The sequence below is a fragment of the Hemiscyllium ocellatum genome, chromosome 2 (genome assembly GCF_020745735.1).
Source record: "Hemiscyllium ocellatum isolate sHemOce1 chromosome 2, sHemOce1.pat.X.cur, whole genome shotgun sequence".
NCBI classification, from domain to species: Eukaryota; Metazoa; Chordata; class Chondrichthyes; order Orectolobiformes; family Hemiscylliidae; genus Hemiscyllium; species Hemiscyllium ocellatum.
In genome coordinates this window covers 123,310,080-123,335,003 of record NC_083402.1, presented here as the reverse complement: position 1 = coordinate 123,335,003, position 24,924 = coordinate 123,310,080, and the positions used below count along the sequence as shown (strand labels likewise).

At 42.5% G+C, this 24,924-nt stretch overlaps 1 protein-coding gene across 1 annotated transcript in view; it reads left to right on the top strand.

Annotated features, from left to right (window-relative positions):
* The window catches only part of megf10 (multiple EGF-like-domains 10), a 140,720-nt gene that overhangs the window by 61,828 nt on the left and 53,968 nt on the right, over nucleotides 1–24,924 (top strand). The window contains exons 6-8 of the mRNA XM_060841790.1: nucleotides 7,108–7,228; nucleotides 10,901–11,037; nucleotides 18,162–18,374. Coding sequence (XP_060697773.1) covers nucleotides 7,108–7,228; nucleotides 10,901–11,037; nucleotides 18,162–18,374 — 471 coding nt within the window. The remainder of the gene's footprint in view (nucleotides 1–7,107; nucleotides 7,229–10,900; nucleotides 11,038–18,161; nucleotides 18,375–24,924) is intronic.

Genomic DNA, 24,924 nt, shown 5'->3' with positions numbered 1-24,924 from the left:
GTTTGGGCCTTTGGATACTGAGCAGGGAGGAAGTAAATGGGCAGGTGTTACACCTTCAGTGGTTGCAGCAGAAGATGCCATGGGGCTATGGGGTCATGTTGGGAGTAAAGGAAGAAAGGACTAGGGTGTCCTGGAGGGAACAGTTCCTGTGGAAGGCTGCAAAGGAGGGGAGGGGAATATGTGTCTAGTGGTGGAATCTCATTGGAGGTGGCAGAAATGGTGGCTGATGATTCTCTAGATGTAGATGCTGGTGGGATGATAGGTAAGGATAAGGGGAGCCCTAACACTGTTGCAGGAGGGAAGAGACGGGGTGAGGGCAGAAGTGCAGAAGATGGTTTGGACTCAGCTGAGGGCCCTGTCAACAATAATGCTGGGAAATCTTCAGTTGAGAAAGAAGATAGACATTCAGAGGCTCAATTTTCCAAGTTGGCATCATTGGAACAAATGTGATGGAGACGGAGGAACTGGGAAAATGGAATGGAGTCTTTACAGGAAGCAGAATGTGAGGATGTCTAGTCCAGATAGCTGTGGGAGTCAGTGGGTTTATGGTGGATATTAGTATCCAGTCTCGCCCCAGAAATGGAAACAAAGATATCAAGGAAAAGAAGGGAGGACCAGCTGAAGATGAGAGCGGGTGGAAATTGGAAGCAAAATCGATAAACATTTCCAATTTTGGATGAGAGAGGAAGGCAGCACCGATGATATCATTAATATATTGGAGAAAAAGTTGTGGGTGGGGCCAGAATAGGACTGGAACTAGGAATATTCCACGTACCCTATGAAGAGACAGCCATAACTGGGGGGGGGCTATGTGAGTACCCATGGCCACCCCTCTGACCTGAAGAAAATGATGAGAGGAGTTGAAAGAGAGGTTGTTGAGGGTGAGCATGAGCTTGGCCAAGTGGAGGAGGGTGGTGAGGTCTGGGGACGGTTCAGGCTTTGCTCAAAGAAGAAGCAGAGAGCCCTGAGACCATCCTGGTGGGGGTTGGGCGTGTAAACGGATTGCACGCCCATGGGAAAGACGATGTGGGTGAAGCCTGCAAAACTGGAAATTCCAAAACTGGGGTAAAACATCAGCGGAATTGTGGATGTAGTGTGCAAGGACAGGATCTGGGGAGAAAAGACTGAGTCAGAGTAGGGAGAGATGAGTTCTGTGGGGCAGGAGCAGGCTGAAATAATGGGTCTGCCCGGGCAGTCCTGGTAGTGAATTTTGGGAAGGAGGTAGAAATGAGCTGTGAGGGGCTGGGGGACTATCAGCTTGGAGGCAGTGGAGGGGAGACCACCAGATGAAGTGGGGTCAGCGACTGTAATTGATACATTGGCCTGATGTGCCATGGTGGAGTCATGTTCCAGGAGAACATAGGAAGAAGTATCTGAGAGTTGGTGCTCAGCCTCTGCAATGTAGAGATCAGTACACTAGACCACAACCGCACTACCCTTATCGGCAGGCTTAATAACAAAGTCAGTGTTGAAGCTGAGAATACGGTGTGCAGTCAGTTACTGGGAGGATAGGTTTGAATGGGTTGGGAGCTGAACAGAGAAATTGAAGTGTTCAATGTCATGTCGACAGTTCTCAAAGAACAGATCAAGTACACGTAAAAGGCCAGAGGGAGAGGTCCAGGTGGAGGGAGACTGGTGAAGCTGGGTGAAGGGTCTGTGAGGTGGGGAGAGGAATCTTGTCCAAAGAACTGGCCACAGAGGTGAAGACAATGGAAGAAGAATTCAATGTCATGTTGTGCTCAAAGTTCATTAAGGTGGGAACGCAGAGGGATAAAGCTGAGTACAGAATGTTCAGCATCAGAAAGCAGAGAGTCAGGAGGGATAGTGAATACCCAACAGGTTGGGGGAGGGATGGAGTCAGCGGGAAGGGAAGAAGGTTCTGGAGGGGCGTGGGTATATTTGAGTTGTTGCATCTTGTGGGCCTTGATGCCTGCAAGGAAAAGAAAAAGTTTCTTGTTGGCATGGTGAATGTGCCGGACGATGAAGTGGAACTGGGAGTGGTACAGCTCTGAGCCAGTTTGATGGGACACTGTTGGAGAGGGAGGTCAAGAGTGTACATGTGACACACACATGTCACTGAGTGTAGATTTCAGGATGCGGCGGGGGCTGCTGTCAGTAGCACGTTAAGCATTGAACATCTCTCCACAGATGCTGCCAGATCTGCTGAGCTTTTCTAGCAATTTCAGTTCATGTTCCTAATGTAGTAACCTTTTCCAGGTTCATAAAAACATAATTTGTACATACAGGCAACTCAGTGTGTCATTGAACAGCTAGATGGGGGTTGGGCAAGTGGTTGAATTGGTTGAATAGGGGAAGGAAATGCTGCTCTGCTTTTTCTAAATGTTTTCAACTTGTAGGAATTGGTTCTTTGCTACTGGGAAGAAGCGAACTTTTAGGTAATTTTCTGCGAAGTGGTTAAGGTCTATGTTGAAGTGGCATGTGAACTGGTGATAAGATTAATAAAATATATTTAAAAAGAAAATAACTAATTATATAGGAATTGAAATTGCTTTTAAGGATGTGGGAGCACTTGGATGCCATTGTGTTTCAAAGCATACATTTTTATATTGAATGTTTGTGGTTCGAGCAGTTTTTGGGCAGATTCATTAAACTGGAGTCTGAGCTGCATGCATTGGAGTACAGTGGGGTGGGGAAACACTACCTGGGTATTTTGTAATAGGGCATGCTTGCTTAAGGTTCTCTGTGATCAAAGTCAGGAGAGTATTATGGTTACATAGGAATGCAAGAGCCTCAGTCTTTGGAATTGTTCAAAATGTTTGAAGTTTTCAGCTTGTTTGGGTTAGAATGGGGCTGCATCCTGAAGGAGTTAACTGACCATGACACTGTAGTCTAGAAAGCTATTCAACTGGAGAGATGGAGGTTAGCAAAAGGGAATATAGTGGTAAGAGAGGATGGTATAACGGAGGAGTTCAATATTTTTCTTGGCAGCAAAGATGCAGAATTGAAACTACTGTGTTCTTCCTGAAAAGGTGGTGGAAATAGAGTCTTTGAATCTTTTTAACACAGAGCTGCATAGATTCACAATGAGCAAGGCACTGGAGGTTCCATTAGGACAGTATGAATATCAGCCCTGATCTAACTGAATGGCAGTGCAGGCTTGAGAGGGGCAAATGGCCTTCTCCTGCTCTTTACTTGTATATCTATATTTATGTTTGCATGCTCCTTACATATCTGTCCAAAGACTTTGGTATTTTGTATCCTTCTATCCAATTCACTATCAGCCCCCTCTCCTTCAAGGAAAATATTCCTAAATGCTTCAAACTGTCTTCATACCCAGGCACCATTGTCAGAATCTTTTCTCTACTCTCTCCAATGCCTTCATATCCTTCCTAAAATGTGGCATCCAGATCTGGGCCTCAGGCTGAACTAGTGTGTCATACAGATTTAACCTCCTTGTTTGCATACTCTATAAATTCTGTCTGCCATATAAATATTCTCTCAGCCTGTTCTGCCATAGACAATGACCTGTGCACATAGACACCCATATGCCTGTGCTTCTGAATCCCTTTTAGAATTATACCTTTAATTTATTATTTTCTGTCCACATTCTTCTGACAAACTTCACATTTCTCACATTGAACTTTATTTGTCATCTGTGCACCCATTCCATCACTTACAGTAACTTTGATCTCTTTTGTCATCCAGGAGCTCTGACTTTGGTTACTCCTTTAAGGATTTTTACCACGTTCAGAACCAGCAGAATACTTGACCGTGAGATCACTGATTTACGATCAAGTTGGAAAATTTATTTAGCACAAGAGTCTGAAACGTAATAAACTAGGCAACAATTATTAGGTTCAGACATGCTTTACTTCCTGTCTCAACCTTGGATGTTGGAGCATGCTGACTCAGCTTTAGCTGTGCTGATATTGTCATTCTTCCCTTGATCATAATTATTGCTTGTTTGCTGTGTCAAGCTCCTGGGAGTGGTCATCAGCAGCAAACTTTCTTGGACTCTTCATGTGGTCGCACTGGTTACAAAGACCCAACAACGTCTCTTCTTCCTCAGACAGCTGAGGAAATTTGGCATGACAGTGAATATCCTTGCCAGCTTTTCTAGGTGTGCCATCGAGAGCATTCTGTCTAGATGTATCACTACCTGGTATAGCAACTGTACCATTCAAGATCGGAGACCGTTACAGAGAGGTGGTGAACTTGGCCAGGACAGTCACAAAGGTCAACCTCCCATTTATAGAATCCATCTACCAGGCCCGCTGTCAAGGAAAGGCTGCCAGCATTCTCAAAGATCCACCCCACCCTGGCAATCTTTTTCTACAACCTCTACCATCAGGAAGAAGGTACAGAAGCCTGAACTCACACACGAGCTGGTTTCAAAATAGTTTCTACCCTATGGTTGTTAGAATACTGAATAGATTCACAAACTCTCAGCATTTGCTTGTACCTATGTTTTTGTTTTTGCTGCTGTTTAAATATTATTTACTTATCTATGCTACTTAACTATGTGATCTGCCTGTATTGCTTGCAAGACAAAGCTTTTCACCGTGCCTCGGTACATGTGACAATAAATTCAATTCAATTCAATCAATTGGCACTTGGCTTATTCCTGCACCATCTTTATGCTTACTTCAATGTCCATAGTATTTGGAGCAATACTGATTGAAAAGCAACGTAACTCACTTGGGTCTACCTCTGTCAGTGGATAGTACACAGTATCAAGCGGGAACTATCATATCAATTAAAACCCTAGATGTATGACCACTTAGACTGAATAAAGGATGGAATGAGACTTAAATGCTTTTTTTCCTAATACTTATTTCTACAGTTTACAGGAATAAAGTAATGATCATGCAAATAAAATGCTTTGATTAACAAAAACTGCCTTTGGCTGTAATCTATAATAACATGGGGCTCATTTAACATTATAAAAGAATGTGATTTAGAATGATCTATTGTTTATGATCAATATTTTGAAATCAAATAAAAGCCTTCAGGTTTCTATAAATAAAACCATCAGAATGTTTATGCTGATCAGTGATAATGATTGGTTCTCTTTTTCTCTTTTCCTTATCTGTTCACTTATGTCTGCCTTTCTCTTCATGTATGTCTATCCATCTTTGCAATTATCCAGCTATCTACAGATCTACATTGAAATAACTCCAAGAGGCTGGTATACCTTCACCAAGTCATCCCTTATTTACCAGTGCATGGTACTTGACACTGATCCAGCTTCCTCAGAACCAGCTCTAAGTGAGCAGAACCTACAACACCCTGTTTATATATTTTTTTCTTTTTTTCTGAATCCCTGTTCATATTTCTTTTTCTTTTTTTTTCCAACCCCCACACTACCGCCTAACTGCGGTAGTGCTTATTATTTTTTATCCCCAGCACCCATGGTGTGTGTGTGCAGCTGTGAGACACAGTGAGAGACAAGGTGTACAAATCTTTATTCAATTTCCACCACCAGGAAAAGTAGGAAAACACCCGAGTGGCCTGTGACAAGCAGTGCCCTTCACATCAAAGGGCAATGCTGTGTGATCAAAACAGTGAAGGGGAGGGCAGGGACTAAATCAAAATAGAGTTGGAGGGGGAAATGATGCACTCCACTCCCTGTGGAGCCCACCTCTCCCTGAACAACTCCAGGGTGTTGGTGGACACCGCGTGCTCCTTCTCCAAGGACACCCGGGCCCTAACGTAGCCGCGGAAAAGGGGCAGGCAGTCGGCCCTAACGACCCAACACCCTGTTTATATTTTTTTTTGGAGAAAAAACACTCCACACCCCACAGTGCCCACCTCTCCCTAAAGACCTCTATAGTATTTGTAGACACCACCCACTCCTTTCCAAGGCTGCCTGAACATAACTACTGAAGCCAGGCAGGCAACCATAATGACCCCCCTCAAAAACCCACTGATTCTCCTGGTTATTTTTTCTTTTTTTTTTCCTTAACCCCCACATTACCGCCTAACTGCGGTAGTGCTTATTATTTTTTATCCCCAGCACCCATGGTGTGTGTGTGCAGCTGTGAGACACAGTGAGAGACACAGGTGTACAAATCTTTATTCAATTTCCACCACCAGGAAAAGTAGGAAAACACCCGAGTGGCCTGTGACAAGCAGTGCCCTTCACATCAAAGGGCAATGCTGTGTGATCAAAACAGTGAAGGGGAGGGCAGGGACTAAATCAAAATAGAGTTGGAGGGGGAAATGATGCACTCCACTCCCTGTGGCGCCCACCTCTCCCTGAACAACTCCAGGGTGTTGGTGGACACCGCGTGCTCCTTCTCCAAGGACACTCGGGCCCTAACGTAGCCGCGGAAAAGGGGCAGGCAGTCGGCCCTAACGACCCAACACCCTGTTTATATCCATCAGCCAGGGTTCCCTGATTGGACCAGGTTAACAGTCCCAATTGGAAAACTCATATTCTATGACGTCCACCTTACTGACCTCAATGCAATCCATACAGATATGTTTTTCTCTTTTTGGATAGCCCTTTAAAAGGAACAGCACACCGATGAAGTTACTCCTGTTGTATTACTTGACTGTAAAAGCAGATGAAATCTTAAAATGTCGAATGGTATTATTAACTTTTTAAGAAGATATAAACTATCTTTGATAAAATGTAATCTCAATGCTTTGATCTCTTTATCTCAATGCTTTGCATTCATCATGCTTAGTTGATGGCATGCTCACCTTGATTCAAGATGCACTCCTGATACCTGAACACACAATTTAGGTCAACATTTCAGTGCAGTCCTGAGGGAGTGTGCTACATTGTCAGAGACATAAACTGAAGCCCTGTCTGCCTCCTTAAGTGGGTGCAAAATCTCCTGTGACCCAAATTTTAAAGCAGCACAATGAGGTTCTTCCTGATGTTCTAGCCAATATTTGTTTCTCAATCAACTTGACTGGAGAACCATTTGCCTAGTGATTATTATATTGTTGTTTTTGGGAGTTAACTATGTGCAAAATGACTGCCGTGTTTATGATATTATAACACAGACAACATTTCAAGCAGTACTTCACTGGTTGCTTTGGGATGTCCAGAGTTCACAAAAGGTGCTGTATAAATTATTGCTCTTCCTTGGTTGTAATATATGCCTAGTTTCTGTGTTTTCTTTGGTTTTCTAGTTGTGAAGATCTGTGTCCACCAGGCAAGCATGGACCTCAGTGTGAAGAGCGATGCCCTTGCCAAAATGGTGGGGTGTGTCACCATGTTACAGGAGAATGCTCATGCCCCCCAGGATGGATGGTAATCCTGTTTAATTATATAAAACAGAGCCATATATCAATGCACACACCTCATGTACACAGCCTTTACATTCTGCTGTCACTCAATTCTTGGAAAAGTTTCCATGTTTAAAATGTCAAAGATGTGTACAATTGAAACTTCCCATGTAAACATTTCATGATGTGCCTTCCCAATGTAGTCAATTGTCTTAATAACAAAACATTCAAATTGATCAAATTGCCTTTTGAACCTCTCTGCTCCTTGGTCCCCACCCCCACATCTCCTTTATCTGAAATAAATTTTGAAACAAATTCAATGAAACACATATTTCACAGCAACTTGATGAATTATATCCACTTGATTGTTTTAATGCCTATTATTAAATCCAGTCAAATTTTTACTTCTGAGGTCTCTCCAAACATTCTATTTCATACTTATACCTGAAATAGTGACTCTGTTTAATGATAGGTGATTCAGTTTGAACGTACAAATCTACAAATTAGAAGGATGAGTAGGCCATTCAGCCCCTTGACACTTGTCCCATTTAATGACATGGCTGAACAGAGAGTAACCTCAAATCCATATTCCTGCACTCCCACCAATAACTTTTCATCATCCCTTCCTTAACAAGAATCTACCTGTACTGTTAAAACATTTACAAACTCTCACTTTCTCAGGAACAGAGTCCAAAAGATTCATGACCTTTACCTGTTCTCTATTTTAAATGGATGATCCCTGATTTTAAGTACTGACTCCTAGTTTTAGATTATCCCATAAAAGGACACATCTCCATATCTACCCAGTCCAGACCCCTCAGGATTTTAAATGTTCCAATTAAGTCACTTCTTGATGTTCTGAATGCTAGTGAATATAAGTCTAGCCTACGTAAACTTTCCTCATTAGCCAACTCTCTCCTTCCATGTCTTAGTCTAATAAATCCAAAGATGTGCAAATTAGGTGGATTGGCCATGCTATATGGCCCATAGTGTTCAGGGATGTATAGGTTAGGTGTGTTAGTCATCTGAAAGAGTAGGGAGATGAATCTGGTTGCTCTTCGGAGGGTCAGTGTGGACTTGTTGGGCCAAATGGCCTGTTTCCACACTATAGGGATTCTGTGAAATATTTTCTGAACTGCCTCCAATACATGTACACCTTCCTTAAATAAGATAACCAATTCTGTGCACAATACTTCAGATGTGGTCTACCAGATCCCTGTATACCTGAAGCATAACCTCACTATTTTTGTGTTCAATTCCCCTTTTGATAAATGAGAACATTCTATTAACTTTCTTAGTTACTTACTGTACCTACGTATTACCTTTTTGTGATCTATGCACTAGGACATCCAGATCTCTCTTCTACAATCTCTCACCATGTGGATAGTACATGTTTTTAAAAATATTCCCACCAAATTGGGCAATTTAATATTTATCCAAACTATAAGAACATAATAACAAAAGAAGTAGGAGCAGGAGTCATCTGGCTGATGGAGTCATTCAACATGATCATGGCTGATCTTTTCATGGACTCAGCTCCACTTACCCGCTTGTTCGCCATAACATTACTCACCCACTCACCATATTATCCTCCATTTGTCTGACTGTTTCCACTCACTTCACCAAATAATATCTTTTTGTACCCTGTTTATGTCCTCTTCACAAATTACTTTTCGACCCACCTTTGATTCATCTGCAAATTTGGCAAAACTTATTTTTTGTCTTATTATCTAAATGATTTATGTAAATTGTAAACAATTGAAATCCCAGCACCAACCCCTGTGGTACACCACTTTTTACATCTTTCCAATATGAATTAATAACCTATTTATTCCTACAATCTGTTCTCTTATAGACAACCAATCTTCTATTCATGCCAATCTGCTAACCCCTACACAATGAGCTTTTGCTTAGTGGCACCTCACCAAATGATGTCAAAACATGGACAGTGTATGCAATTTCCCAGGTTGTATCATTTGTATTTATATCATACAAATGGTGTGATGCTTCTTAGTTAGAGTCTAAACCAAAGAAGCACATGCTAATATTTATGTTTCACACATACCTTTTCCTAACCTACTTCATATCAACATACCCTCTGTTCCTTTCTCTATACTATGTATCCAACTTCCCCTTAAATACATCTGTGTTATTCTCCTCAACTACACCTTGTGGCAATGAGTTCTACATTCTCATAATTCTCCTCAGTTCCTATTTCACTTACCAATGACTATTTTCTATTTATAGTTTGTAGTTTTGGTCTTCCCTAGCCCACGTAAGTGGGAACGTTTCTATACATTTAGCCCATCAGAATGTTAAAGATCTGTTATGCCTCTCCTTTGTCTTCTCAATTGGGAAGAAACCTAGACTGCTTAGATGTTCTGATACATATATTTTAGTACTGTTATTGTGCTTATGAATCATTTTTGCACCTTCACCTTGTGACATCTTGAAATCATTTTATAATATGGAATTAGAATTGTGCACAGATGTACTGCTAGCCTGGTCTAACTAAAGTTGATACAAGTTTAATAAAGCTTCTCTGCTTTTCAAGGTTCTCCCTGTCTGATCTAATTCAGCTAGTACTTTATCAAAATCATTTATTTTATGAAAATGTGTTTTTAGTATATTTAATTTATTTATAAATTTATGGCTTGAAAATTAGATTTTTGACATTGACTATTGAACGTTATGGGGAGAAATATCACCTGTCAAAAATAGCTCTGGTAATAGTATGTTTTGAAGGAACAGGTTTTATGAATTCAAAATAATACAGGTTTTGGTGCCCTGTGGGAGGCAGCCAAAGACAATCCTTTCTTGATCATGTGAACTGCAGAAATGGCTTAGTCTTGTTGACCAATTTCATAGGGTAATTTTACCAACTTGTTTTTCTAACTTTGCCTCTTATCAGTGCTGTTCAGGAAATCCACCCCTCATTATCACCCCATGGACTTGGAACAATTCTCAACCTGACTTGGACAAAAGCGCCTTGGAACTTGGGATTCCCATTCCAGAGTGGGATGGGTGGTTTTTAAGTTTCAGTTATGGGAGGTGGTCACTTGTGTCTCTCACGTCCTTAACATTTTGTCCCTCCATGCAAACTCACTCAGCATCCACCATGGGTAACCCTCACGACCTATGGTAGAGATCAAATAAAATAAAGTTCTGAGTATCTATTGCAGATTTTAAAAAATTTTTATTCTTAAAACCTCAACTACCCAACATTTACATTCCTTCCACTAAGTAACTCCTAGGAAAATGAAATATTTACTCAAGTGCTTAATCCCTAGGAAAGTAAGTATTGGAATACAGAATCCTACTTCAGATAGTTTAGAATCATTTGGATTTGTTCATTGAATTGTGAGATGGCAGGCACCCCATTGTTATATTTAAAGGTTCTGAAATCAGCCATGCAGATCAGTTTAGTTATGATAGCCCTCAAATTTACAGAGAAATAGGACAGGACAGGATATAATAGCAAGCAGTGATTTTTTGTTTTCCAAATATTTAAGGGAGGAGACTTCAATGCTGTAACAGATTGACAGTTATTTTGGACAGCGACTTTTTTTTCAGGCAGATCTGGATATTTTATCTACAGTTGCTTCCATCATTTAGACTGGTTTGAAAAACAAAATCTAAATCAAACAATTAACAAAAAAAAGACAAACAATTGACTAAAATGCTTAATTTTTTAAAGGGAACAGTATGTGGCCAGCCTTGTCCTGAGGGAAGATATGGAATAAACTGCTCACAGGAATGCCAATGCCACAATGGTGGCCAATGTGACTCAGCCACTGGTCAGTGCCAATGTGGAGCTGGCTACACAGGAGAGAGGTAAGAAAATCTAGCAACACTGTATTCATTAAGTAATCGCAGTTGTGTATCCTTACATTCTGTGCAAATCACTCCATGGTCTCGTTGCTAAACGCAACTTTAACCTCATCTATCCTTTAGCCGACAAGATCTCCATGTTCCTTTAATTCTGGCCACTTCTTCACTCTGGATTTCCATTGCTCCCAATGGTGAACATGTAATGGCTTCAGCTGCCTGAGTTCTAAAGCATTGGAATTCCCTTCATAAGTCTCCCTGCCCCTCTTTCTTCCTGCAAGACTCACCTTGAAAGTTAACTCTTTGCACCAAGCTTTTAGTCAACTATCTTCTTATCGAGCTTGATGTTAAATTTTTTCCTGTGAAGCACCTTATGAGGTACTACATGAGTTCATGATGCTATATGATTTTGAAGAAGTTAGTCAATAAAAACTGCTGACCAGCTTCAAAATCAATTTAGCTTGAAGTCAAATAAACTGTTCTGAAGCTAGCATTCTCTGGATAGTAACAAGCTAATTGATTTCTGGAGTGGCAGGGCTGATGTATGAAGAGAGACTGGATGAGTTAGGATTATATTAACTGAAATTTAGAAGAATGAGAGGTGTCTCATAGAAACCTATAAAATTCTAGCATGACAGGGTAAACACAGGATGGATGTTCCTGTTGAGCAGGGAGTCCAGAACCAGGGGTTACATTGTAGAATAAAATAGCCTTTATTGTCATGTGCACTCGAATGAATCCAATGAAAAGTTTATAGGTCACCACTTAAAACGTCATCCTAGGTCCAAAGGGACCCAGGTATTATCCTTAGTTATAGAAGGGTATGGGCGAGGCCATTTAAGACTGAGATGAGGAAAAAGCCACAGGAAATGGCTGAGACCAAAACATTGAATGTTTTCAGGAAAGAATAGTTCTTCAGGCTAAAGACATCTAAGGGTATGGGGAGAAAGCAGGGACAGGGTACTAAGTTGGAAGATCAGCCATGATCATATTGAATGGCTGAGTAGGCCGGAGGGGCGAAATAACCCATTTCTCCTATTTTCTATGTATCTAAAAATACTTCTGCTTTGGTCTAATCTGATAGAATATAGTATGCATCCATTATTAAAGCATGAAATGATAAGGAACAAAATATCCAGTTTAATTCTTACAATAGTGATACAACTCAAAAAGATGAAGGGGCAGTAAAATCGACGTTTCGGGCAAAAGCCCTTCATCAGGAATATAGGCAGACAGCCTGAAGGGCTCCACCCTTCAGGCTCTCCGCCTGTATTCCTGATGAAGGGCTTTTGCCCGAAACCTCGATTTTATTGCTCCTCGGATGCTGCCTGAACTGCTGTGTTTTTCCAGCACCACTCTAATCTAGATTCTGGGTATCCAGCATTTGCAGTCAATGTTTTTACCTCAGAAAGACAAAGGCCAGAATTTGCTGCCAAAATAAGGTGACCTTAGTAGTGATCTCCAGTATTAATGTGTAAATTATTCTCCACCTCATGATAGGCAAAAGATATCTCTTGAAATGTGATTCAGTTTAAGTTACAGGATGATGTACGTTGCTCCACAACCCTGAAGAAGGGTTACACCCGAAATGTTGACTTCTCTACCTCCTAATGCTGCCTGGCCTGCTGTGTCTACCACTATTACTTTCACTGAAATAGCATCCCACCCCAAAGTCCTGCAAGTTTAATCAAATTGTAACATTAGCTCATTAGAAACCCATTAAACCCATAACAGTAAGTTATTTTTCATACTTAACAAGGCCTTTGCTGCTCAACCTCTCCAGCCTAGAAAGGGAACAATTTAAACTGTTGAATCTAATTCCTTCAGCTGCTAAAGTGTTGTTAGAGATTTTTAGTTTATGCATTTTACACTGGTAGTTTTTTTTTATTTTCTCTTCTTTCTGATTTTTTTTCTCTTTATCTTAACCCAATCTTGGTTTATGTTACTCTCTCTCTATCTTCACCCCATTTCTTTCTCTGTCAACTGTGGCTCAGCAGGTGAAGAGTTAGAAGGTTGTGAATTCAAGTTCCACTCTAAGAGATGAACACATGCTGACATTTCCAGTTTTGAGCAAGAGTTGCACTGTCAGAGATGCCATCTTTCAAATGAATTATTAAATGGAGGCCCTCTCTGCCCCTCAGATGTGTATAAAAGATTCCGTGGCACTATTTCAATGAAGAGAGTCAGGGTTCTTTTTCAGTGTTAATTATCCTTCCATCAATATCGCCATAAATAAACTAATTATCACAATGTTGTCGTATTAGCTTGCTCTGGGCTAATTACGTCAGAACAGTAACTACACAGCAAAATTATTTGCTTCACTCTAAGCCACATTGGGATATTGGCAGGTTATAAAAATCACTATAAATACAGCTCATTTCTCTCTTTGTCAGTTCTTAAATCTAATTGGTTGCGGAAATTAACTCACCGTTCTTTTGTTCATTGACTTCGCAGAGGTTCCATTGTCTTGCCATTACCAGGTTACAGACCCAATGAGGTACAGCTCAAAACATGTTGAAGCTGAAGGGTAAGGTCCAACTAACAGCACAGGAATGGCTTACCCCAGGAAAATCTTAGCGACAGCTAAAAACAAGGAGATCCAATTACCCAGAGAATGCATTAAGCAAATGCCAAAAGATCTGAACACTGAAAAGAAATAATGTCCCCTCCCTAATACCTTTCCAACTGAATGTATTGCAGATCAAGCTTAGTATTAGCATGAATGTGTTTGCAATAATGCTGCTGGGCCACTTGTTAAGCTGTGGAACATGAACTTAACAATTTTAAACCATCAAATATTGTGTAATTCACCCATGTACTGTGCCTTTATCCATTTATTTTTTGTCAACTGAGGTAAACCTAATAGGGTGGTCAATACAGCTAGATGCTTCAGCCTTAAAACATGCCTCCAGTGTAAAGATTTTTGCTTTATACTTCTAAAAGGTTCAGCTCAGCAGTGTAGCTATTACTGGGAATGTTCATTTCTGTCATTTCCATGTAGCTTACCGTGTAGCTTCAAGGTATGTTTTTATTGACTCATGGGGTTAAATATATAAAGTTGTTTATATATCTTTAGCAAACTCCCCTCATCTCCTTTCTAGTACTGTACCTTGTCCAATTTCCTTACATCTATGTGACCTCTGATTGTTAATCCTCCTTCCAGCAGAAACAATTATTCCTTATTTGTTCTATCAAAGCTCTTTGTAACTATGCAGCATCAGTCAAGAGACCATTTAATGCTGAATGTCTCAGTCTGAGCTGTTTCCGATAAGTAACTCCTAAAGCAGGACCACAGCAAATCACATTTATACAGCGGTATTATGGCAGATGTGAACTTGAATTAGAAACTATTCATAAACGTAGAGTTAAAACTGGACCCTCTAATGTAATCCCAGAACATTTCTCAGGAGTATTATCAAGCAAAATTTGACACTGATCCACATAAGGAAGTATTGGGATGGGTCACCAAAGTCAGGTCAGTGAGGTAGGTTTTAAATTGTAGCTTAGAGGAGGAGAGAGAAAGAGACGGGAGGGATGTAGAGAAAGAGACAGGAGAAATGTAGAGAAAGAGAGACTGGTGAGATGTAGAGAAAGAGACAGGAGAGATGTAGGGAAAGAGACGGGGTGAGTTATAAAGAAAGGTACAGGTGAGTTGTAGAGAGAGAGAGAGAGAGAGAGAGAGAGACTGGTGAGATATAGAGAAAGAGATGGGTGAGATGTAGAGAGAGAGAGAGACTGCTGAGATGTAGAGAAAGAGACAGGAGAGATGTAGAGAAAGAGACAGGAGAGATTAGAGAAAGAGACAGGAGAGATGTAGAGAAAGGTACGGGTGAGTTATAGAGAGAGAGAGAGAGAGAGAGACTGGTGAGATGTAGAGAGAGAGACTGGTGAGATGTAGAGAAAGAGATGGTTGAGATGTAGAGAGAGAGAGATGGGTGAGATGTAGAGAAAGAGATGAGTGAGATGTAGAGAGAGAGAGAGACTGGTGAGATGTAGAGAACGAGACGGAAGGGATGTAGAGAAAGAGACAGGAGGGATGTAGAGAAAGAAACAGGAGAGATGTAGAGAAAGGTATAGAGAGAGAGAGAGAGACTGGTGAGATGTAGAGAGAGAGAGAAATGGGTGAGATTTAGAGAAAGAGACGGGAGAGATGTAGAGCAAGAAACGAGAGAGATGTAGAGAAAGAGATGGGAGAGATATGGTGGCACGATGGCACAGTGGTTAGCACTGCTGCCTCACAGCGCCAGAGACCTGGGTTCAATTCCCACTTCAGGTGACTGACTGTGTGGAGTTTGCACATTCTCCCTGTGTCTCCGTGGGTTTCCTCTGGGTGCTCCGGTTTCCTCCCACAGTCCAAAAATGTGCAGGTTAGGTGAATTGGCCATGCTAAATTGCCCGTAGTGTTGGGTGAAGGGGTAAATGTAGGGGAATGGGTCTGGGTGGGTGCGCTCCGGCGGGTCAGTGTGGACTTGTTGGGCCGAAGGGCTTGTTTCCACACTGTAAATAATCTAATATAGAGAAAGGTACGGGTGAATTGTAGAGAGAGACTGGTGAGATGTAGAGAAAGAGATGGGTGAGATGTAGAGAAAGAGAGAGAGACTGGTGAGATGAAGAGAAAGAGAACGGGAGAGATGTAGAGAACAAGACAGGAGGGATGTAAGAAAGAGACGGGAGAGATGTAGAGAAAGAATTGCTTATGGCTCGGAAGCTAAAGGCTGGGCCTGTGATAATGGGTTGATGGAAATCAGGAAATGTACAGAAGGCCTGAATTGGAGGAACATAAATATCCAGTAGGACTCTAGGGCTGGAGCAAGTTACAGAAATAGGAAGGGACTGAGGCCATGATTTAAAAGCAAAAAAGAGGGTTTTAAATTTATTCGCTCATGTTCTGAATTATAGTGGTGATGGGAGAGAAAATCTGAGTTCTCTTTTAAGTTGCACAGGGGATGAGCTGTTGCTATCTAATTTAATCACAAGGGTTTTTTTTGCAAAATTATTGTTGGTATGTGGGTGCTTTTGGCGAAACTGTGTTTAATGCTGATCACTCACTCCCTGAGGCATTGGCACTGGTCTGCTTTTCTGAGCAGCTGCACTCCTCATGATGAAGCAAGCACTCCTCAATATATTTTGTTTTTGTATTCTTGCTCTTTTCAGTGTTAAGTCAAATATTTTGTTCCTTTTGCAGACAGCAGATGTTGGATGAACATTTGTGTCCCATTAGTTGCAGATGGCTCATCAAAAAAACAAGTTTGGATTATTTAAGTGCAAAAAAAAACTTCAAACTTCTTTTAATGCAGTGATTTATGATTAAATGATTCAAACATTGTGGCTTTGGGCAGTAGATTGCTGAAACTCTGCAGTACAACCATCCGTGTATGTTGTGGTCACGTTGTTTCAATGCTGCTAATTACCTGGCTACTGCAAACGTTGAGTCGATGAACTTTAAGTTGGATATTAGTTTCGGTCATGCCTCAGCGGGTAGCACTCTCAGCAGCTGAGTTAGAAAGTTGTGGGTTCAAGTCTCACTCCAGAGACGTGAGCACTCATTCCAGATTGATACTTCAGTGGTAATATTGATGTCGTGTTCCATTAGTTGTTAGAGTTGCTGTCTTTTGTGTGAGTAGTAACTGGAGGTCTTATATACTTTCTTAGATGCACATTAAAACTTCTGGGGTACTACTTCAAACATGAACAGGCAGTTCTCCCTGTTATCCTGCTGATAATTATTTCATCATATCCACATCACTGGAAGCAGAGTTTTGGTAGTTATCATGATGCTGTTGATGCGTACTCACTTTGTGCAAATTAGCTTTGACTTTTACAGCAGCATATTTTTAAAATAGATTATACAGAGCTTTATGAAAATTAAATGGATTCATTTGGCAAAGAGGCACCATTTGCCCAGAATTAGTGGCCAGCCATTCACCTCATATGGCACAATGAAATCCTGAGCTATGAAAGCTTTCCCTTTATTGATCAATAGCAGCATTCAGTAAAATTACCACTACACCATGAATGCCCAATATAGTCAATCCATTAACATGGTATGCACATTTTATGATGTTTTTATTCCTTTCCTATCTTGAACTTAAGACTACTTTTTTATCTTTCTCCATGATATTTATTTTTATTGTATATTTGGTTTATGATAATTACAGTGAGATAACTATTCTTAGAGACTCATAAGATGTGATCACATTCACCATAATTGAACAATGCTTTGCCCTGAACATGGTGTTTTGAGTATTTTGTTGAAAATCTTAATGTAAAACCATTTATATATGGATAAACATCTTGGAAGGAACACAATAAGTGATTAATGGCAACCAGCATTTGCAGTTTAACCTGAGTTTGCAGGAAGTGTTTCTGTTTCTTGATGATTCTGTTGAAACATTAACACAATAGTGCTTTCATATGGTGAGGATATTAATCCATCACCCCACTGTCAAATTGTCTAAAACTGTACCCCTGCAAAAAAAGGGTTGATGTCACAGAGCTTTTCCTAATTCACAACAGCAATAGAGTAGGCTTTGTCCAAATTTTGAGGGCTGGACAAAATCAGTCGCCAACTGACAAACGAGTCATTGTGTTGCAGTCACGTCCAGGCTAGATTTTGAGTGACAAAGTAATTTTGCCTACTGTCTGGAGGAAGATTGCTCGAATAGGAAAAATGACTGTATTAAATATTATTTAAAGAAGAGATAAATTTACTTTAAATCAGTGTACATTGGCTGTACATGCGAAACATGCTCCTCAAAGGTACGTGCTCCTCAAAGGTTCCACTGTTGTTTAGGAACATTATTTTTGATTATTTAGGAACAACTTTGCATGGTATTTTACAATACAGAAATTAACCGTTTGAATAAGTTAATTGGAAGAAACCTCTCTAAAGAGGTTGATGAATAGATACATTTAAGGGGAAATCAGATGAGCACAAGAGAGGAAAGAATAAAGCATATGTTGATACAGTGGGATGAAGAGGAGTGGGAGGACACGAGTGGTGGTATTTACCAGCATAGATCAATTGAGATTATTTCTTTGCTGTAAATTCCAGTTGAATTGTATTGTAATGTAAAACTTTGCCAGTGCTTATCATTTAATTTTTCCAATGGTGCGTTATTTCCTGCAAGGTGTCAGGATCAATGCTCCTTTGGGACATATGGAGAAAACTGTGCTGAGAGGTGTAGTTGCCTCAATGGAGGAGTGTGTTACCATGTCAATGGTGCATGCCTCTGTGAATCAGGCTTCACGGGAGATTCCTGCGAGATTCGGATGTGTCCCGACAGAGTTTACGGAATAAACTGCGACAAGAGCTGCCCCTGCCATCCAGAGACCACACTGAGGTAAGCTGTGAGTGGACAACATATTGACTCACCGTTAAAAGTGCAAAAACGCTACCTGTGAATATTTATATTTTGAGCTTGACCACAAACAAGTTGGTCTCAATCACACTAATGTTGTCACTAAAATATGCATAAAAATGAATTCAAAAATTGCGCACTGGCATCAGCACAATGTCATTTTTGCACATTTTCTATCTAACTTGCTGGCATTTATGCTCCCTGAAACTGAAGCTGCAATGTAGTGTTGTGCATGCTACAGAATGTGCTGTAAGTTTATTTGGCTGTTTTCTTCATAAGTAGTTTCATCATGGTTATTGGATCTATTTTGTAAGGAGCATGCCTAAACCATGCACATTTCTGTAACCATTCTGCTCTGTTTGGGTACAGGAGACGGAATTTGTTTTGCAGCAGTTCTATTTGCATCTGTGCAGAGAAAACTGAGTTAATGTTTTGAGTTCCATTGATCCTTCATCCCAGAATTGAATCCTGAGTTTCTCAAGGATTGGGTGGAATGCTGATTTTTACCTTCCAGTAAGATTCCTCAGTGACGTCAACGAAAGTAAAATCATGGTCTGCTAAAATAATGTTTCACTCACTCTAGTCGGTATCCCAATGTAACATTCATCTGAAATCCAACTGCCCCCACCCCAATGAAGCTCTCTGTGCTCTACTATCCTAATTATACAGTTGAGTTTACAAGGTTCCAATTTAGTCAATGGGACTGAGATACAAAGACATTGGAGCTGTACAATTTCAACTCTTATATCTCTGTCAATGTCTGTCTCTCTGTCTCCCTCTCTCTCCATCTTCCTCTCTATCTTTCGCTGCCGATCTCTTTCTATCACTGTTTGTCTGTTTTTCTTTCTTTCTTTCTATCATTCTCTCTCCCTCTGCTGCTTCTGTTTTCCTCCATTTCTGAGTGATTTCTAGTATTTTCTGTTTTTGTTGTCTCTCTCTCTCTCTCTCTCTGTCAAAGTAAGACACACTCACATGTGCAGATATGAATGTATTCTTAACTGAGCCAGCAAATAAGTATGTTCGTCCATTTTTTTAAACTATTGCCTCTACAAAGTATTGTACTTTCCATTTTAGTTCATAGTGCCAGAATACAGCAGCTGGGTTTCACTGAAGCCCTGTGTAATGTCATTTATCAAACAGGATGATGTCTAAACTGGGCTCTCAGAGGGAGACACGTCAGTCATGAATAACTTGAAAGCAATGTTTCTCAGCTGTCAGTTACTGAGTGAAATGTATTCTTCGAGGGGACAATAGTGTATAAGACAAGAATTTCACAAGTGAAGACTGAAATGTTTCTCAGTATTCTCAGAGCATAACACTATGACTTAAACAACATAGCACAAGGATATAAAAGTAAAGCATGGTCAGTTTATTCACTGCTGCTGAGCTAGGTTGCACACTGAAACACATCATGTTTCATTTGCTACAGTCCATGGTTGAGTCATGGTTGAAGCAGTTGGTATTCTTGATCTCAACAGCCCTCCCTGCTGTCCCCCACCTCTGAATGAAATACTTGCAAGGATTAGAACAGCTGCGGTCTTCCACAACAGGTATTTCAAGTGGGACAGCTGCCCATTGAACAGGTAACATAACTGAGAACAATAGTCTCTCAAGACCAGTCTGCACTGTCATGTTCAATTACTGGCTTGATGATGAATTCCTGGCCACACGCTGGCCTTGTTTCAAGCTTCCAATTGATTAACGGAGTTATTTTTTATAGTCCCAGTGGTGGAATACACTATGTTTTGTGACCAGCTTGCTAAGGGGCATTAAGAACATAGGAAATAGATCCTTCAGTCCCTCAAACCTGCTGTGCTACGCAACAAGATCATGACTAATTCAACACTAATTCCAACTTCCCACACTGTCTCTACGTTGCTTAAGTCCCTGAGTACCAAAAATCTATTGATTTAAGTCTTAAATGTATTCAGTGACTATATCCACAACCTTAAGGGGTAGAGAATTCTAAGATTAACAAACCTTCAGGGAAAGAATTTTCTCAAATTTCAAAAGAATAATTCCTTACCTTGAGACTGTGGCTCCAGATTCTTGAATTATTCAGCCAATGGAAACATTTTCTCAGCATCTAGGCTGTCAAATACTTAAGAATCAGATACATTGCAATTTTTTTTGGTTTGATTTTTTATTGTCACATGTACCTAGGTACAGTGAAAAGTTTTGTTTTGTGTGCAGTACAGGCAGATCATACAATACAAAGTGCATAAGAGTAATAGAACAAAACAAGAATACAATATTGCAGGTGCAGAGAAGATGCATCAAGACATCAACGTTAAGTTTAAAATTTAAGAGGTCCATTCAGAAGTCTAGTAACAGCAGAGAAGAAACTTTCCTTGAATCTGTTGGGCACATACACCTGTCATTATTTTCCGGGAAACATATCCAAAATTATTTCCCACAGTAAAATCCTCTCATTCCACAAACCACGAAATCTAGTGAACTGTTGCCTGATTTCCTACAATTTGGTCCTGATTAGCCCTGGATGGGAAGATCCTATCCCAGAAGACATGGATTTAAGTGCTTACCAAAAGCAAGAGAAACTTGCAGGAGTAATGATTTTTGACTTCACCGGGAGGATTGTGTCAACAATCCTGCCCAACTATTTCACAAGCCATCACAAAATGCATGGAATGATCAAGGTGGTAAAAACAATGACCGCAGATGCTGGAAACCAGATTCTGGATCAGTGGTGCTGGAAGAGCACAGCAGTTCAGGCAGCATCCAACGAGCAGCGAAATTGACGTTTCAGGCAAAAGCCCTTCATCAGGAATAAAGGCAGTGAGCCTGAAGCGTGGAGAGATAAGTGATAGGAGGGTGGGGGTGGGGAAAAAGTAGCAGAGTGTACAATGGGTGAGTGGGGGAGGGGATGAAGGTGATAGGTCAGGGAGGAGAGGGTGGTGGGGATAGGTGGAAAGGGAGATAGGCAGGTAGGACAAGTCCAGACAAGTCATGGGGACAGTGCTGAGCTGGAAGTTTGGAACTGGGGTGAGGTGGGGGAAGGGGATATGAGGAAACTGTTGAAGTCCACACTGATGCCCTGGGTTTGAAGTGTTCCGAGGCGGAAGATGAGGTGTTCTTCCTCCAAGCATCTGGTGGTGAGGGAGCGGCGCTGAAGGAGGCCCAGGACCTCCATGTACTCGGCACAGTGGAAGGGGGTGTTGAAATGTTGGGCCACGGGGCGATGTGGTTGATTAGTGTAGGTGTCCTGGAGATGTTCCTTAAAGCGCTCTGCTAGAAGGCGCCCAGTCTCCCCGATGTAGAGGAGACCGCATTGGGACCAACGGATACAATAAATGATGTTAGTGGATGTGCAAGTAAAACTTTGATGGATGTGGAAGGCTCCTTTAGGGCCTTGGATAGAAGTGAGGGAGGAGGTGTGGGCACAGATTTTACAGTTCCTGCGATGTCAGGGGCAAGTGCCAGGGTGGGAGGGTGGGTTGTAGGGGGGCGTGCACCTGACCAGGTAGTCATGGAGAGAATGGTCTTTGCAGAAGGTGGAAAGGGGTGGGGAGGGAAATATATCCCTAGTGGTGGGGTCTTTTTGGAGGTGGCGGAAATGTCGGCAGATGAATTGGTTTATGCGAAGGTTTGTACGGTGGAAGGTGAGCACCAGGGGTGTTCTGTCCTTGTTACGGTTGGAGGGGTGGGGTCTGAGGGCGGAGGTGCGGAATGTGGACAAGATGCGTTGGAGGGCATCTTTAACCACGTGGGAAGGGAAATTGCGATATCTAAAGAAGGAAGCCAGCTGGTGTGTTCTGTGGTGGAACTGGTCCTCCTGGGAGCAGATACGGCGGAGGCGGGGGAATTGTGAATACAGGATGGCACTTTTGCAAGAGGTAGGATGGGATGAGGTGTAATCAGGTAGCTGTAAGAGTTGGTGGGTTTGTAAAAAATGTCAGTGTCAAGTCGGTCGTCATTAATGGAGATAGAGAGGTCCAGGAAGGGGAGGGAGGTGTCAGAGATAGTCCAGGTAAATGTAAGTTCAAGGTGGAATGTGTTGGTGAAGTTGATGAATTGCTCAACCTCCTCGCGGGTGCACGAGGTAGTGCCACTGCAGTCATCAATGTAGCGGAGGAAGAGGTGGGGAGTGGTGCCGGTGTAATTACGGAAGATCAACTGTTCTACGTAGCCAACAAAGACAGGCATAGCTGGGGCCCATACATGTGCCCATGGCTACCCCTTTGGTCTGGAGGAAGTGGGAGGATTCAAAGGAGAAATTGTTACGGGTGAGGACCAGTTTGGCCAAATGAATGAGAGTGTCGGTGGAAGAGTACTGTTGGGGTCTGGATTAGTGGTGCTGGAAGAGCATAGCAGTTCAGGCAACATCCAAGGAGCAGCGAAATCGACATTCTGGGCAAAAGCCCTTCATCAGGAATAAAGGATCTGCTCCAATCCCAGCCTCACCATTAAGCCAGCGGATAAAGGGAGCACAGTGGTAGTCTGGTGCACTGACCTCTACATCGCTGAAGCCAAACGCCAACTCGAGGATACTTCTTCCTCCTGCCCCCTTGACCATGACCCCATCCCCCATCACCAAACCATCATCTCCCAGACCATACAGAACCTCATCACCTCAGGAGATCTCCCCCCACAGCTACCAACCTCATAGTCCGGGAACCCCGCACTGCCCGATTCTACCTCCTTCCCAAGACCACAAGCCTGACCACCCTGGCCGACCCATTGTCTCAGCATGCTCCTGCCCCACTGAACTCATTTCTACCTACCTTGATACTGTCCTATCCCCCCTAGTCCAGGAAATCCCCACATACATTCGAGACACCACCCACGCTCTCCACCTCCTCCAAGACTTCCGTTTCCCTGGCCCCTAATGCCTCATCTTTACCATAGATATCCAATCCTTCTACACCTCCATCCACCATGACCAGTGCCTCCAAGCCCTCCGTTTTTCCCTCTCCAGCCGTCCCCAATAGTACCCTTTCACCGACACACACATTCGTTTGGCCGAACTGGTCCTCACCCTTAACAATTTCTCCTTTGAATCCTCCCACTTCCTCCAGACCTTGGAGGTAGCCATGGTCACACTTATGGGCCCCAGCAATGCCTGTCTCTTTGTTGACTACGTAGAACAGTTGATCTTCCGTAATTACACCGGCACCACTCCCCACCTCTTCCTCCGCTGCATTGAAGACTGCATTGGCACCACCTCGTGCTCCCGCGAGGAGGTTGAGCAATTCATCAACTTCACCAACACATTCCACCCTGACCTTACATTTACAATGACCATCTCTGACACCTCCCTCCCCTTCCTGGACCTCTCCATCTCCATTAATGACGACCAACTTGACACTGACATTTTTTACAAACCCACCAACTCTCACAGCTACCTGATTACACCTCCTCCCACCCTACCTCTTGCAAAAATGCCATCCCGTATTCACAATTCCCCCACCTCTGCTGTATCTGCTCCCAGGAGGACTAGTTCCACCACAGAACACACCAGCTGGCTTCCTTCTTTCGAGACCGCAGTTTCCCTTCCTACGTGGTTAAAGATGCCATCCAACGCATCTCGTCCACATCCCGCACCTCTGCCCTCCGACCCCACCCCACCCTTCTGTAACAAGGACAGAACACCTCTGGTGCTCACCTTCCATCCTACAAACCTTCGCATAAGCCAAATCATCCGCTGACATTTCCGCCACCTCCAAAAAGACCCCACCACCAGGGATATATTTCCCTCTCCACCCCTTTCTGCCTTCCGCAAAGACCGTTCCCTCCCTGACTACCTGGTCAGGTCCACGCTCCCCCTACAACCCACCCTCCCATCCTGGCACTTGCCCCTGACACTGCAGGAACTGTAAAACCTGCACCCACACCTCCTCCCTCACCTCTATCCAAGGCCCTAAAGGAGCCTTCCATATCCATCAAAGTTTTACCTGCACATCCACTAAAATCATTTATTGTATCTGTTGCTCCTGATGTGGTCTCCTCTACATTGGGGAGACTGGGTGCCTCCTAGCAGAGCGCTTTAGGGAACATCTCCGGGACACCCGCACCAATCAACCTCACTGCTTCGTGGCCCAACATTTCAACTCCCCCTCCCACTGTGCCGAGGACATGGAGGTCCTGGACCTCCTTTACCGCTGCTCCCTCACCACCAGATGCATGGAGGAAGAACACCTCATCTTCCACCTCAGAACACTTCAACCCCAGGGCATCAATGAGGACTTCAACAGTTTCCTCATTTGCCCTTCCCCCAGCTCACCCTAGTTCCAAACTTCCAGCTCAGCACTGTCCCCATGACTCGTCTGGACTTGTCCTACCTGTCTATCTCCTTTTCCACCTATCCACTCCACCCTCTCCTCCTTGACCTACCACCTTCATCCCCTCCCCCACTCACCCATTGTACTCTGTGCTACTTTCTCCCCTCCCCCACCTTCCTCTAGCTTATGTCTCCACGCTTCAGGCTCACTGCCTTTATTCCTGATGAAGGGCTTTTGCCCTAAACGTCGATTTCGCTGCTCCTTGGATGCTGCCTGAACTGCTGTGCTCTTCC